This window comes from Labrus mixtus, chromosome 10 (assembly GCF_963584025.1).
Source record: "Labrus mixtus chromosome 10, fLabMix1.1, whole genome shotgun sequence".
Taxonomy (NCBI): Eukaryota; Metazoa; Chordata; class Actinopteri; order Labriformes; family Labridae; genus Labrus; species Labrus mixtus.
In genome coordinates, this window is record NC_083621.1 from 12,972,355 (window position 1) to 12,985,421 (window position 13,067).

General features: G+C 40.5%; 2 protein-coding genes across 6 annotated transcripts in view; one reads left to right on the top strand and one right to left on the bottom strand.

Moving 5' to 3' along the window:
- The window catches only part of adgrg4a (adhesion G protein-coupled receptor G4a), a 382,000-nt gene that overhangs the window by 64,366 nt on the left and 304,567 nt on the right, over positions 1 to 13,067 (bottom strand). The window lies entirely within an intron of this gene.
- The window catches only part of fgf13a (fibroblast growth factor 13a), a 98,539-nt gene that overhangs the window by 62,252 nt on the left and 23,220 nt on the right, over positions 1 to 13,067 (top strand). Inside the window, exon 1 of one of the 5 annotated variants that reach the window (XM_061048405.1) lies at positions 8,967 to 9,172. The exons of 3 other annotated variants lie outside the window; for them this stretch is intronic. In XM_061048405.1, the coding sequence (XP_060904388.1) occupies positions 9,142 to 9,172 (31 nt within the window). In that variant the 5' untranslated portion in view covers positions 8,967 to 9,141. Of the gene's footprint in view, positions 1 to 8,966; positions 9,173 to 10,511; positions 11,472 to 13,067 lie in introns of those variants that run through there. One more of the 5 variants, XM_061048403.1, reaches the window with a different exon arrangement.

Here is a 13,067-nt window from a genome sequence, read left to right on the forward strand (position 1 = left end):
CTCCCATAAGTTGAGTCATGTCTCCTGTCGTGTCATTTGCAGCTTAGTTGATCTGTTCCAGCCAACACGTCGGGCTTTTAAGTACACTGAAATAATCCATGCCAATCCAGCCATGCAATCACACTGGCATGTTTATACACATGATTATTATTTTTTTTTTTTACCACAAATGTATTTCCAGAGATTATACAACTATTCAGTACTTAGAACTATTCTCTTTGTGCAGCTTCTTTTTTGCTCATATCTGCTCTCAGGCATCTTGACTCTCTGTGCCAAACCCCACAAGGGAAATGAAACCCCAAATACCTTCCTGGAGGACAATCATGAGCGGCAAGGGAGATCCAGAGCGTGTGGTTGGACTAAAATGAGCTTCATTAATGATCACACCCTGCTCCCTGCGCTGCACACTTGAACTCGTTGCATAATATTCACAGTTATTCTTGAGGGCCAGACGAGGGATGTGATGGGGTTATTCTGAGGACAGGATCTGCGTAATGGACAAGATGAGAGTATTTTACAAACACTTGGATGAAAAGCATTTCCATCGCCCAGACAGACAGAAGTTTATGTTTCTTCTCTCCAAGTGAGCACAAATTAGTTTACTTTGCATTTCTAAATCAAGACAGACACCGCGTTAGCTTCAAGAATAGCAGATTTGCAGCTTTCGTCTGCCTTGTTAGGAAGTGTCCATCACCTCTAAGACAACAATAAGTCCCAAGTTAGCAACTCTTAAAGAAGCAGGAAGTGTGGCCTCGTGCTCCAGTGCCAGTCTCAGAGTTTCCCTTTGTGTCTGCATCAGTAAGTAGACAGTTTAAGCCAGCTGGTGTCTGAGATGATGCCTTTAATCTCACTCCATTCCCACTTCCTTGATGTGTCATCCTGGAGGGAATATGTAGGACAACATCACTTCACTTACTGTATTCTGGGACTTAGACAGCTCTTGCTAGACGCGGGTATAATTAGTGTGGAGTTATTAATAAGAACTTTTCAGAAAAAAGGAGCTTCTTCGTTTTTTTGGCTGCAGCATACTTCTGTGATTTCTCTTTGATACCAGCTGTCCCTCTTCGCTGTGACGAGAGCCCGTTTCCTGGGTGGGTGGGTGGGTGGGTGGCAGTTATAATGGAGGAGGGATGACATGAAAGAGAACAAAAGTCAATTTGTTTTTTTTATCTTCTTTCAGCTGTTTAAATTCTCCCTTCTCTTTAGCTTACCCACCCTGATGGAAACTGCCAAAGGGGGGGTCTCCATTGACTCACTCTATGATTTACACATGTGACTGTTCACTCATCCATTTTGGCAGAGGGATCATCTCCTGCATTAGATTTCTCCTCCGGCGACCTCCTGTTATGATGCTGGCATTGATAGATACTGGATGTTGTACTGATAACAGGCATTTAGAGGCTGCTAGTAGATTTTGCAGTCTGTGTGTGTCTATTATGCATGTATGTATGTGTGCTTGTTATCTTATCTATGTACACAGTGTATGTGTGTATACATCATGCTGATCTTATCTCCCACTTGCTCTGCTCCAGCCGGCTGATGGAAAAGTAATGTGTCATTAGAGACTGTGTGCTGTAACTAACCTAGAAACCACGTTATATGCACCAAGCTTATTGTCTGCAGAACATTATGTACTAACTAACTGACATCGCTGTAGGCCTGGGAGATGCTTCAAAGGGTGTCCTCCACTATATACCCTAAACTGAAACCTGATTATGGAATCAGCCTTAAAATGTGGCTTTAGCTTTGTAAGACCTGCTGCTGTATTCACTCTGTCAACAGCTTTCTACAAAGCAATCAGTCACAGGGGCTTTTAGCCACCATCCCCTGGCTTACAACAATGTTGGTTATGATTCACCAACAAGGTGTCATGCAAGGGTCATGCAATCGGTAGACACACATACACAGATATTACATTGCAATTTCCATTAGCAGCCTGAATAAAAGCAAAGCCTGCTGACTTCATCTCACTGATGCTTTATAAGCGATCCGGAGTGTTCAATAGACTGGCCTCTTTTTTATATATATTCCTGCTCAGTTTAACAGAGAGACAAAGAGGTCCTGCCACAATCTGTGCCCTGCAGCTTTTTGTTAAACTATCACTATCTCAGTTTAAAGTGTGAGGAACATATAAGGGTCAGCTGGTTAGAGGACAGAAGAAACAGGGAGCCTCTGCGGCCTGTAGTTTTACACTCTGGTATGTGTCGCGGGTAATGATAGCACATTGGTGGTGCAGCATTAGTCATTCGGAGAAGGCTGCTGTCTGAACTCACTGGCCATTTCACACACCGGTTTGCTGCCTCTGTTTGAGAGTTCTCCACGCCATTACAGCCTTTCACACAAACACAAACACAAACACAAACACAAACACAAACACAAACACAGGCACAAAGAGCTCAGAGGGTCATGCATGTGAAAGCCAACAGTATGCTTAAACATGTACTTCAACATGCAGTTCAATAAAGACGGGACAGCATGTGGAGTCAAGCTTATGTAACAATGATTACTTGAGTATTAGCTGTGTGTTATTCACTGGTTTTTGTGCCAAGTGCCCGTAAGGAGCAGCTTATATGTTCCTCTACCAATCTCCTTTATGCCAGTTGTTAGCTTTTTACAGACAGCACATCCGTTGAAGAACTATGTAAATCCATTTTCTTGAGCTGTGATTTAATTGAATTAAAACAGGATGTAAGGGTAAGCCTAAAGTGTATCATTAAATGTGAACTTTCAGTATAAAGTCTACAGATTGTTTGCCACATCAGTAACTTTAAGAAAATAGGGGTCAATTTTTTCACCATAAATAAAACCATCAACTGAGTAAAGGACTTAGTAAGTATTTGAAAAATGTAGAAAAAAATACTCTCATGTGTCCTAATGTCCTCATAATCAGTGATCTTTTAAATCATAATATTGTAGCCTTTTGTTTAAATGTCGTATTTACATAATAAAATAGCTGCAGAAACATTGACATCATCTATTGTGCTTTTGGATGAGGCATACGAAGGCAGAATTAATAAAAATGTCATTTTCTTGGATGAACACAACCCTTTCTTACTCTTCATAATTCTTGCATTCAGCCATGTGAGTCCAGATTTCAAATAAACCTCTCAGAGGTTGGAAAAAAGCATCCAGCTGTGCACCTTATCGTCACTTTGTGACAGAGAGTCTGGCAGATGCTCAACTCCTGCAATTGTTTCAGCTCTGTGTTTCAGTGCTATATTTAGCTTTCATTGATGTACAAAATAGAACCGTGTTCCTTTCACGTGGGTATTAAAAATATCTGCAGTTATTCTCTATGTGAGAGTGTGTGAGAGAGAAAAAATATGGCAGCGCTGATGAGTAAGACAAAGACTTTGAAGCCAGTTGTTATACAAAAGGTGAGAGGTGAGATGACAAATGCCAGGCATTCTGTCGGCTCCTAATTAGTTCCAGAGTTTTAAAGTGAGATGGAGAAGGAACGGGTGGTGGTTTAATGAGGAACAGACTGGCACACAGCTCAATGTTGCCGTTGAGTTGGGTATTCAAGCTGAAAAAAACGTTTTATGTTTTTTTTTCTTCAAAGCAGCTGAAAACAGGAGAACGTACTATATGAATAATTTCCTCATCTTTCTGGCACCTTCTACAAATTATAAAGCACAGCTGATGAGCCATAATAAATGTACCTAAAGAGGTCCAGCACAGTTCAAACTTGTTTACACAGCTTGCTCCCTGGGAAGAGTTTTGGACACTTTCTCTTCACTCAGCCTGCAAGCTTTTTGTCCCAAAGGTGGAGATAGAGTTTACCTGCTGGCAGTTTCAGTCTGCTGCCTCCTTGCTTTTATGTCCTGAACGCAACCCCCTCCAATGCCAACAAGGAAGGGATACATCATACAATCATTGCCAAGAGTCCCCCAATCAACCAACCATGACTATATCCTATAGCCCACCCCTTTTCCCCCTCGTTGGGAACCTTGAGTGATGGCTTCTTCTTCTGTAATATCTAAACCCCCCATTCTCAGCCCCACACTCTCATCTTTCACACACCCTCTCTTACGTATGTGCAGTCTCCATGGTAACGCGTGGAATCACTATGGTCTAGCATGCTGCAGGCGGCTGTTGTAGTGGATTTACTGTACCAGCACATGTGCAGAAAAACAAGCAGCCTGCAGAATGATGCAGTCAGAGGGCTGAAAGGTCTGAGAACTATTGGTCCCTTTGAGCTTATCTGAGATTATACTTTTTTTTTTCTCTACATGATAATGTTCCATTTCATCCCCTTGCTCTCCATCAAGAGGTTTACCGAAAAAAAAAAGCCTTCTACTGCACTTTCAAATGCCATATGAAGACACTCATTTAGCTGGGTGTCAAATATCTCGATGGGCACAATCATCGCATGCAACTTTGCCCTCTATTTCACACCAGGAGCAAGGTTACCCTCCTCATTTATTCAGTGTTTGCCCTTGGAGGCCACTTTTCTCTATGAATTTTTAAAATGCATTAAAGCCTGGGTGTAATCGTAACAGCCCCGGGTTATTAATAAGAAGAGATAGCATTAATTGTTTGGTTATATTTAATAATACAAAGGTCAACACAGTGCTCGACCTTGGCATCACACAGCTCCATCTCGTACTTTATTTTAACTCTGGACTTCTGCTCTCTAGTGGCCGGAGGTGGTAAGAGCTAGCAGCAAGGTACTTGGACTTTTGTTGTATGTGTTAGCAGACTAATAAAATAAGCATAAAGCAGCATTTTCTGCAATACTTTCTCACAGAACTGTCATTTTTTAGCTTCTCGACTATTTTCACACTCACTGTGTGTGTGTGTGTGTGTGTGTGTGTGTGTGTGTGTGTGTGTGTGTGTGTGTGTGTGTGTGTGTGTGTGTGTGTGTGTGTGTGCATGCGTGTGTGTGCGTGTGTGTGTGTGAGAGAGAGAGAAAGTTCACAGTGAAGGTGCCCCTGGGAGGCCACAGTAGACTGGCATTCTGGGGCACTACAGTAATTAATGTACCCATGGCACATTGCTTCACAAGCAACCAGAGCACAGCAGAGAGACACGGGGACAGTTTTTGTGAGTGAGAGTGTCCTTGTGTACTTCTCATTGGTCTTATTTACAGTGTTGATACTTTTAAGATACAGAGGTCAACTGTGACTGAAACTTTTTTTTTTTTTGCATTTAGTGAAAAACAAATTCTTGTGCATCGTCTCTTATCTTCGATCGACTTTCTGACAGCATAGAAAATGAACACATTGCTCTGTCTTATTATGGACTTCAAATATAGCTGTATACCACTTTTGTCTTTAAAAAGCCAAAAAAGGACCAGCTATATTTTCTTCAGAGCCACCTGCATAATGATACTGCAGAAATAAGATGAAATGCATTCTCCAGTCTTTTTTTGGTCTGTCTTTGGGTTTTAATGACAAAAATGGAGTCTAGCTATATTTGCCTTGTTTTAAATCTTGTGTCGTCTTCAAATAAGTCAAATATAGCTATGGCACACTTTGGTCTTTCAAAATGACAAAAATACAACAGAGAAAGAGAGCTATATTTTCTTCAGAGACAGCTGAAAACTAACGATATTCAGAAAATAGATTCAAACAAACGTTTGCAATTAATATTTTGATCCCTTCTTGTCTATTTAAAACATGACTCTGTTCTTATTTTACCACTTTTGTCATTCGATTCTATTTTTTGCACTTTCCCTCTTCATCCTATCTTTGCTGCTTCAAAGGGAAACAGCAGGGCGGACATTATCAGGCCTGTACACATTCGCACTTCTTTAACATTGTCTGAGGTGTTTGATTAGTGTCGCTGTTGTACAATGCAGCATGGGACTCTCACCTTCTCTCTGTGTCCTCCTAACTGTCAGTGATAAACCCAGCCATCCTCTTAAAGGGCTGCAATGTCTGTTTGAGTGATGGCCCAGGTTTATCAGCAGGAGGAAGACTGAAGCAACAACCAGGGATCTGTTTCTGGTAGTGAGGAGATCTGTCTGTTTTTGTTAAGGGCAGGATCAGGAGGTATCGGGTGGTACCAGGTAGGCAGGTTGATGGTGGAAATCAGGTTGTAAAAAGGTTCATTAAGCCCCTTTTCAAGAGTGCAGTAGTTAAATACTGTAGCTGAAAGTAAAAGCACAGTATCCTTATGATAATGAATCATGTTAAACTGTCCATGCTGTTATCAGGTCACATTTTACAAGTCACTGCTTCAAGTAATAAGTGTGACCGTGTTGGCAGGCTAAATGGGACATACTATGATACAGTTACATACAGCAAATGTGGAAATTATCTCTATTTAATATAGTTAGTATTTTCCTCTCATATTTTGCAAGTTATCAATGCTTGCTCCAAAACTTTTTAAGATATCTAACTAAAAGTTATGACTTTAAACTCCCTGTGAGGTACTCTCTTATTGAGTCGATTTTGCCTACTGCTGTTTAATTCCTTATCCTACCCCAAGGCACCACCCCAGCAGTGTTTTCAGGCATTATAAATAACTATAAAGAAATAATCAATCTTCTCACTGATGGTCTGGATGTGTCGAGCATACAGAGTCATCATTATACATTTCAGTGTGATATCTTACCAGCTTAAGACATTACCAAGTAATAGAGCAGTGCTACAACTTGTTCTCGTGCTATTGTTAACTACAGTAAAGTGACTTTCATTTCCTTGCTTATCAATGATTTTGAAAGATCTACAGCTCATCCAAAGATGTATATATATAGTTATATAAAGGGCCAACAGGGTACCCTGTGCACAGCCTATATGTTCTCGGTTTTGCACAGTTGCAGATACAAACCATGAAAAATAAATCAAAACTCAGTGGCACCGGGGTTCCTGCTGGGCGAACCTAGAGGAAGCTACAGGCGAAACACGTTGTTCGCTCAAAATGAAATACAGTAAAGTTATTTCCAGTATGCCACAGAGTTTTGATTTATTTGTCATATACATTTATAGGTTTTTTAACACTGAATTATTGACCAAAACATTTTAAGTTATAGTCCACTATTTCTGGTTGTGATATGGCAAGAAAAGCTAAGAATAAAATATTTGACAAGAGATCGTTTTTCATCTTGATAATTTCTCTTTATTCTGTGTTGCTCATGAGATCTTGGTTTCCCCTGGTTTTTGTTTTTACACAACAGCAAGAATCGCCCCTGTGGATATAAATGCTGTTATTTATTAAGGTGCCAGCTGTTCTCCAGATATAAGTGATTCCATAAAGCCTACTTTAACCTTGGAACAACTTTGGCCACTATCCTTTCTTAGTGCGTGTGGGGTCAAAGGTCAGAGTCCCTGCTATTACAGGGAGCTGTTTATGATGAACATCAATGCGAGTAAAAGGAGATCAAGTGCTTTTATCTCTATAGAGCCTCATGTCATTTCAACCACATCCCTTGTTAATCAATATATTGGTAGCCAGCTTCTGTAGGCTGACTGCAAAGCATCATGGGATATAACTCATATCCTGAATGAAATATGATTTTTCTTCGCAATACCACAATTTAATTGATTTGAGTTTTTTTCTACTCTGATGCAGAAAGCTATTAGTTAGTCAATAGTAAACTGCACTTATGGTTTCATGTTGCTTTGAATATATTCAGAATGTTCTTTTTTATAACAGCGTGTTCATCTCAGGTTAAGATGGTAAAATGAATGCCAGTCTATAATCTAACTGGCAGGAAAATACTGTTTGTAGTAATTTAATCTTAGTGTTATCCTTTGGATATGGATTAATGTGAGTTTTTAACAGATGAGAACATGTCTGATTCACAAGTACAAGCTTTATATTAAATAAAATGTATTTGCATGTTAAATCATTGAATTGAAACTCAAACATCTGTCCATCAAAGCCCTAAGGTAGCTAAATAGATCAACTTAAACCATACCAAAGTGGAAAGTTGGCCTGATCAGAACCCTTTTAACAATGTTATATTTCATTCGAACTGTACACATGTACATTTAATGCCTACAGTATATGTTACTGTGACTGCTTTACCTTTAAATCCAATAATGGACACTCATATCATGACTTTCAGGTTATTAAGAATTATTTTAAGGTGGCAGTCTATTCATGTGCTGCAGTTAGTTTTGTATGTTGTTTCTGTTGTATTTACCTTTTCTTAAAAAATTAATGTTGAATAGTACAGCATGTATCTAAGACAAATAACCGTCGGCTGCTGATTAAATGTTAAAAAAAAATATATAAAGTATATTTAATTCAGGTTCTGGTGCTCTGTCTATGAGATGTCTGTATATTGTTTTTTTTCTCCTTTACATTTTCCCTTTAGCTTGTCTAAGCTGCTTTTACAGCTTGTACACTAGCTCCATCTAGTGGTCAGAGAGCAGTAATGCCTATTGGCAGTAGAGAACATTACTGTACTGTACAGTACTGTACTGTTGTATGGCCCACTTTGGGAGCTCATTGTTCGGTCAATCATTACCAACCGAGCATACATTAATCCGCTTTTATTTATATAATAACGTACGTAAGGACTCTGACGTCATAATAAACAACGAGACAGCATTTCATGCATTGTGTTGACAGTTATAGCCAACATGTAGAAATGTTCAGAAATAATCCCATATCAAATCAGGTCGTGTCAGTATTAAAAGTGTTAAAAGCTCTAAACTGTGCAGTTTCACAGAACAGAGAATTGTCCTTGTAAAAACACTTTGCTTAATGCATGTTGTCTCGGTTCATTGTACATCGATATTTTTCTGCTGAAAGTGGACAGGCCTGCATAACCGGTTTAGTCAACGCATTATCGGATCATTTTACATCATTTTTTTGTAACATGAGAGCAAAGTCTTCTCTGCCCCAAGAAGGAAGTCTAATCTCAGTCTGCATTTTCGATCACTTTTCTCCAATCCGGCCCCTCCAATGCTCAGCAGCAACAGCACAGCAAACACGCCCGTGTTTGTCGGATCATGCGGACCTCTAAATGAATGTTTAATGAGCATTTTAGGAGTCATAATGGCATGTCGCTAATGTCCTGTAATGATCTTCCTGTTGATGGCCACGCCTAGATGCCTGCTTTCTCTTCCCCAGCGTCTCGAACAGTTTGTCTGGCAATGGTTTGAACTTTACTAGACTGCTCCACTTCACTACTTAAGGGCTGCAAGAACCCAAGTCTGCGCTTTGGCTTCTCCGTAAACTAAAATGACTTTTCCCCTGAGAAAAGCTGTGTCAGGTAGGCTGAACTGTTTTCAATTTATGTTGTGCCTTTTTTAAAAACTTGAATTGCGTGTGTTTTCATGATGAATACTTATCTTGAGTAAATGGTTGAAGGCTTAAAGTAACGTTATTAACTGATATGGTGTTTTTTCTCGGTGCTCGCTGGTAAATCACTCTGGAGCTGTCCGTGGTGCTGAAGGAGAGCTGCGTTTAAACCAGGTTTAAACACTTCATCATTGGCCTGGATCTTTGCAGATGTTTTCTTGTTTGTTTGAAACTTTACTAGAGAGTGTATTGAGAGGATTATGTTTGTAGTTGTTTACGTTTCTAAACTTTCTCTATTGACCGTCCTACTCCGCGAGATTTAAGACAAAACTATGTGTAGCTTGCTTTACAATCAACACAACCCCGGTGTGTGTAACTGCCGTCAGTTACTATTTAGAGGACATAAACATAATGTCTAGGACAGTTTGGTGCTGAGGACTGTAGATGGCACCATTGGTTAAGCTGTTAGATGTGCTCAGCCCGGGACTCAGGCTGACAGAGGTGGGAAGTCAGGAGTGGAAATGACAGAACAGAACATTTGCTCTGTGCTTTAAGAAAACAAAAATAGTGAGGAGCATGCTTTTCTGCAGGTGACATGGTTATGATGTAAATTCATTATTGATCAGAAATAGACAATTTAAAAAATAAGATAATAGATGTGTTTGAGGTAGAATCAAATAATGATTGCTTTTGAGTGTTAATTTCAAATAATAAATAAATAAAGAAGTGTGAATGTCTTTAAATGCATATAGTTTATAGATAGTCCAAAAAAAGACCTGCTAGAACCACTGCTGTGCCTCTTCTATAAGATCACTGCTGACGTCTGAAGATCGCTGCATGCTGTTTTACTCTACTCACTCACCTGCGCACTAAAGCCTGCAATGACATCAATGTATAGATTTCATTATTTAATAAGCGTAATTTTCTGTTTTACATTTTGGCATCTTCATTTTATACGGTCAACTGGAGAGCTTTGCAACCTTGTGAAACATGAGATCAATTTTTCAAATGTATCATAGCCGCAGAATTATTAGGTCTTGTCTCCGTGTCTTTATTATCGTCATTTTAAATCTGTGGTATAACATCTTTGGTTTTTTTTTGTATGCCACCTCTCCATCAGCCCCATCTGCACCCCTCTCTCTCTTTACATGTAATATAAACTATCCTCTATCCGGCCTGTATGGTGATTTTCATTGTCTGTGCACACTGCCTGGGTCTGTGTCTCACTAGTTAGACTCCCTGTCCTCCCCCTCCTCCTCCCTGCTCCATCTCACAGCTCAGCTGAGTGTGTGCTCTGCGCCGGGCTCACATACTGCATCTAACAATGAGGCGCCTCCTGCTATTACTCTGCGCTGCCTCGCTCCAACAAAAGAGAGAAAAACAAACAGAATCTCCCTAGTTATTCGTTCACATCCTCTGTGTTGCGTTGTAAGTTTCTCTCTCTCTCTCTCTCTCACACACAACTTCAGCTTCAGATAAGGTTCAGGGAAACCAAACAGGGAGCTTTGCAAACACTGTGCTGCCGTCTGCAAACAGGTGTTTCCATCCTTTACTGTAGCTGCGCGCTGAGCTTCATTCACGACTGTGCGCCTGCCTGAGCACCATGTGCGCGGCCATGTAGTGTGGTGGGATGATGCAGAAGCGCTTCCAGAGACTGGCTTTGTGCGTATTGGTTGTGATGCCGACAAAATGATACATGTGGAGGAACATGCAGCGTGCCTTGGTGGAAGTCTTTCTGCAGCTTCACGGTGGAACGTGTGGTTTTTTAATTTTTGGTTAAGTTTCACTTTTGTCTCGGAGCTACAACGGACCATTCCCGAATAACGCCCAAATTCCTGAAAAATATGATTCATGTGGACATTATCCAACTTATTTTTCCAAACTGTTGGGACTATTTTATTGTCTACTCCTCATTGTCCACCTGAACAAATTGTTGTGATATCACGACTCGTTGTAGTTGCCTTTTCGTTACCTCCGCGCTCGGACATTGTCCTTCTGAATCCACTTCTCTGGATTCAAAGGGTGGTATTGTTTCATCGTTAACTCTGGAAGTTATTTCCAGAGCGCTGTCAAACTGGCCATGGCTGCAGCGATAGCCAGCTCCCTCATACGGCAGAAAAGGCAGGCGAGGGAGCGGGAGAAGACTAATGCCTGCCGCTGCGTCAGCAGCCCCAGTAAAACCAAAGGAACCTGTGAAAAACCAAGCCGACTTAACGTTTTCTCCCGGGTCAAACTCTTTGGCTCCAAGAAGAGGAGAAGGAGACGACCAGGTCTGTTGTGCACTTTCATTCGGCATTTATCCTCATCATCACTTACTCTACATCTACTTTAGAGTGCTATTGAATTTCAAACATCACAAAACACAGAAACGATCAAGAACTACCTTTTTTGTGCAAGAGTCATTAACGACATGTGGCAAAGTCAGTGGGAGAACGAGGGGGCTCACTCTGTGGATGTTTGTCCACAGAGAGCTCACCTTTGGCTTCTCAGACTGGTCTGAGAAACCATAAAAGCCTTATTAAACTCATGCTTCATCATTAACTGTCTACCTATTCAGTGCACACGGGACAGGAGGGCTTATTAAGTCCATTTTGGAAATCACTGAAGGCTGCACTGTCACTGAGAAGTAAGAGCTCAGTGTTCAAATTAAACTGCATAATCAGTTCACCTCAGGTCACTTTAAATGTCTGTATTATGAGACTGTCAAATTGATGAATGAGATCAATACAAAGAGTTACTGGGCAGGATACAACTTTAATATACGTAGAATCACATGTAGACACAGTCTTGCACACAAATCTAATTAAACAGGTTCTATCTTATTCAGAATTAACTGATAACATAATCAGTTCTTCTGCAACATGCTTGCTATAATATTGTATACACCTGAGAAAATACCAGGCAGCAACAAGGAAATAAGTTAGACCGTGGTGTTAAAAATAGGAAACAGGATAAGTGAGTCAAGGTTCAGGGTGGTTTCTAAAGCATTCTTATTCTTGCAGTGACAGAAGTGTGTCCCTGTAGCCAAGAGAACCCACTTCTCTTAGAAATCACAGAAGGGACCATGGCTGCAAATGTGATCTAATCAGACTTTACTGCAGACTCAAAATTTCCCCTTATAAGAGCTGTGTCATTTTCTTTTTTACAGTATGTGAGTAGAAAAGAAGCTTGTATGTTTCAACTCCATTCAACATTCAGCTACAGTAAGTGATCCATCCCAGGACGGTTTCAATCCCTTAGATTTCTGTAGGCTCCATCAGATTTTATATCTCTTTGTTGCCCCTGCAGATTATACAGTGATTGTTTATGTAACAAAGCATTGCTATCCTGCAGTTTTAAACCCCTCTCACGTATAATCTCCATTTGTATCCTGTGGAGGAAGCAATAAGAGGCAAGGAGAAGGCGTTGTGCGTATGGCTTACACATGGTGCCTGAAAGAAAGCACACAAGAGAGCTGGCATCTTTTGTACATGGCATTGTGAAGAGCAGCTGATGTAGTGTGCACATGGGCTTTATGTGTTTATGTATTTCTTTATTCACAGTACATTTCTCAGTGTATCCGAGTGTTTCAAACTGTTCTAGCTACAGATCTGATGAATATCTTCAGGCTACATTCAATAATAAACTGTATGAACTTTTACTACAACATTGTTACAATATTCCAGGAGTATAGACGGATTGAACCTTCTCTGCAGTAAAAGTAACCTTGGGTCATCTAGAAATGGCAGGTCTGACAGATGAAAGGATAGATGAAAGGTGTGGTAAACCACAGTAGAGGACCCTCCACTAGGGACAGTAACCAGGGAGTGGAGAGCACTTAGGTCTTATCAGACATTACACTGATGGAACACAGACAGACGGGCAGC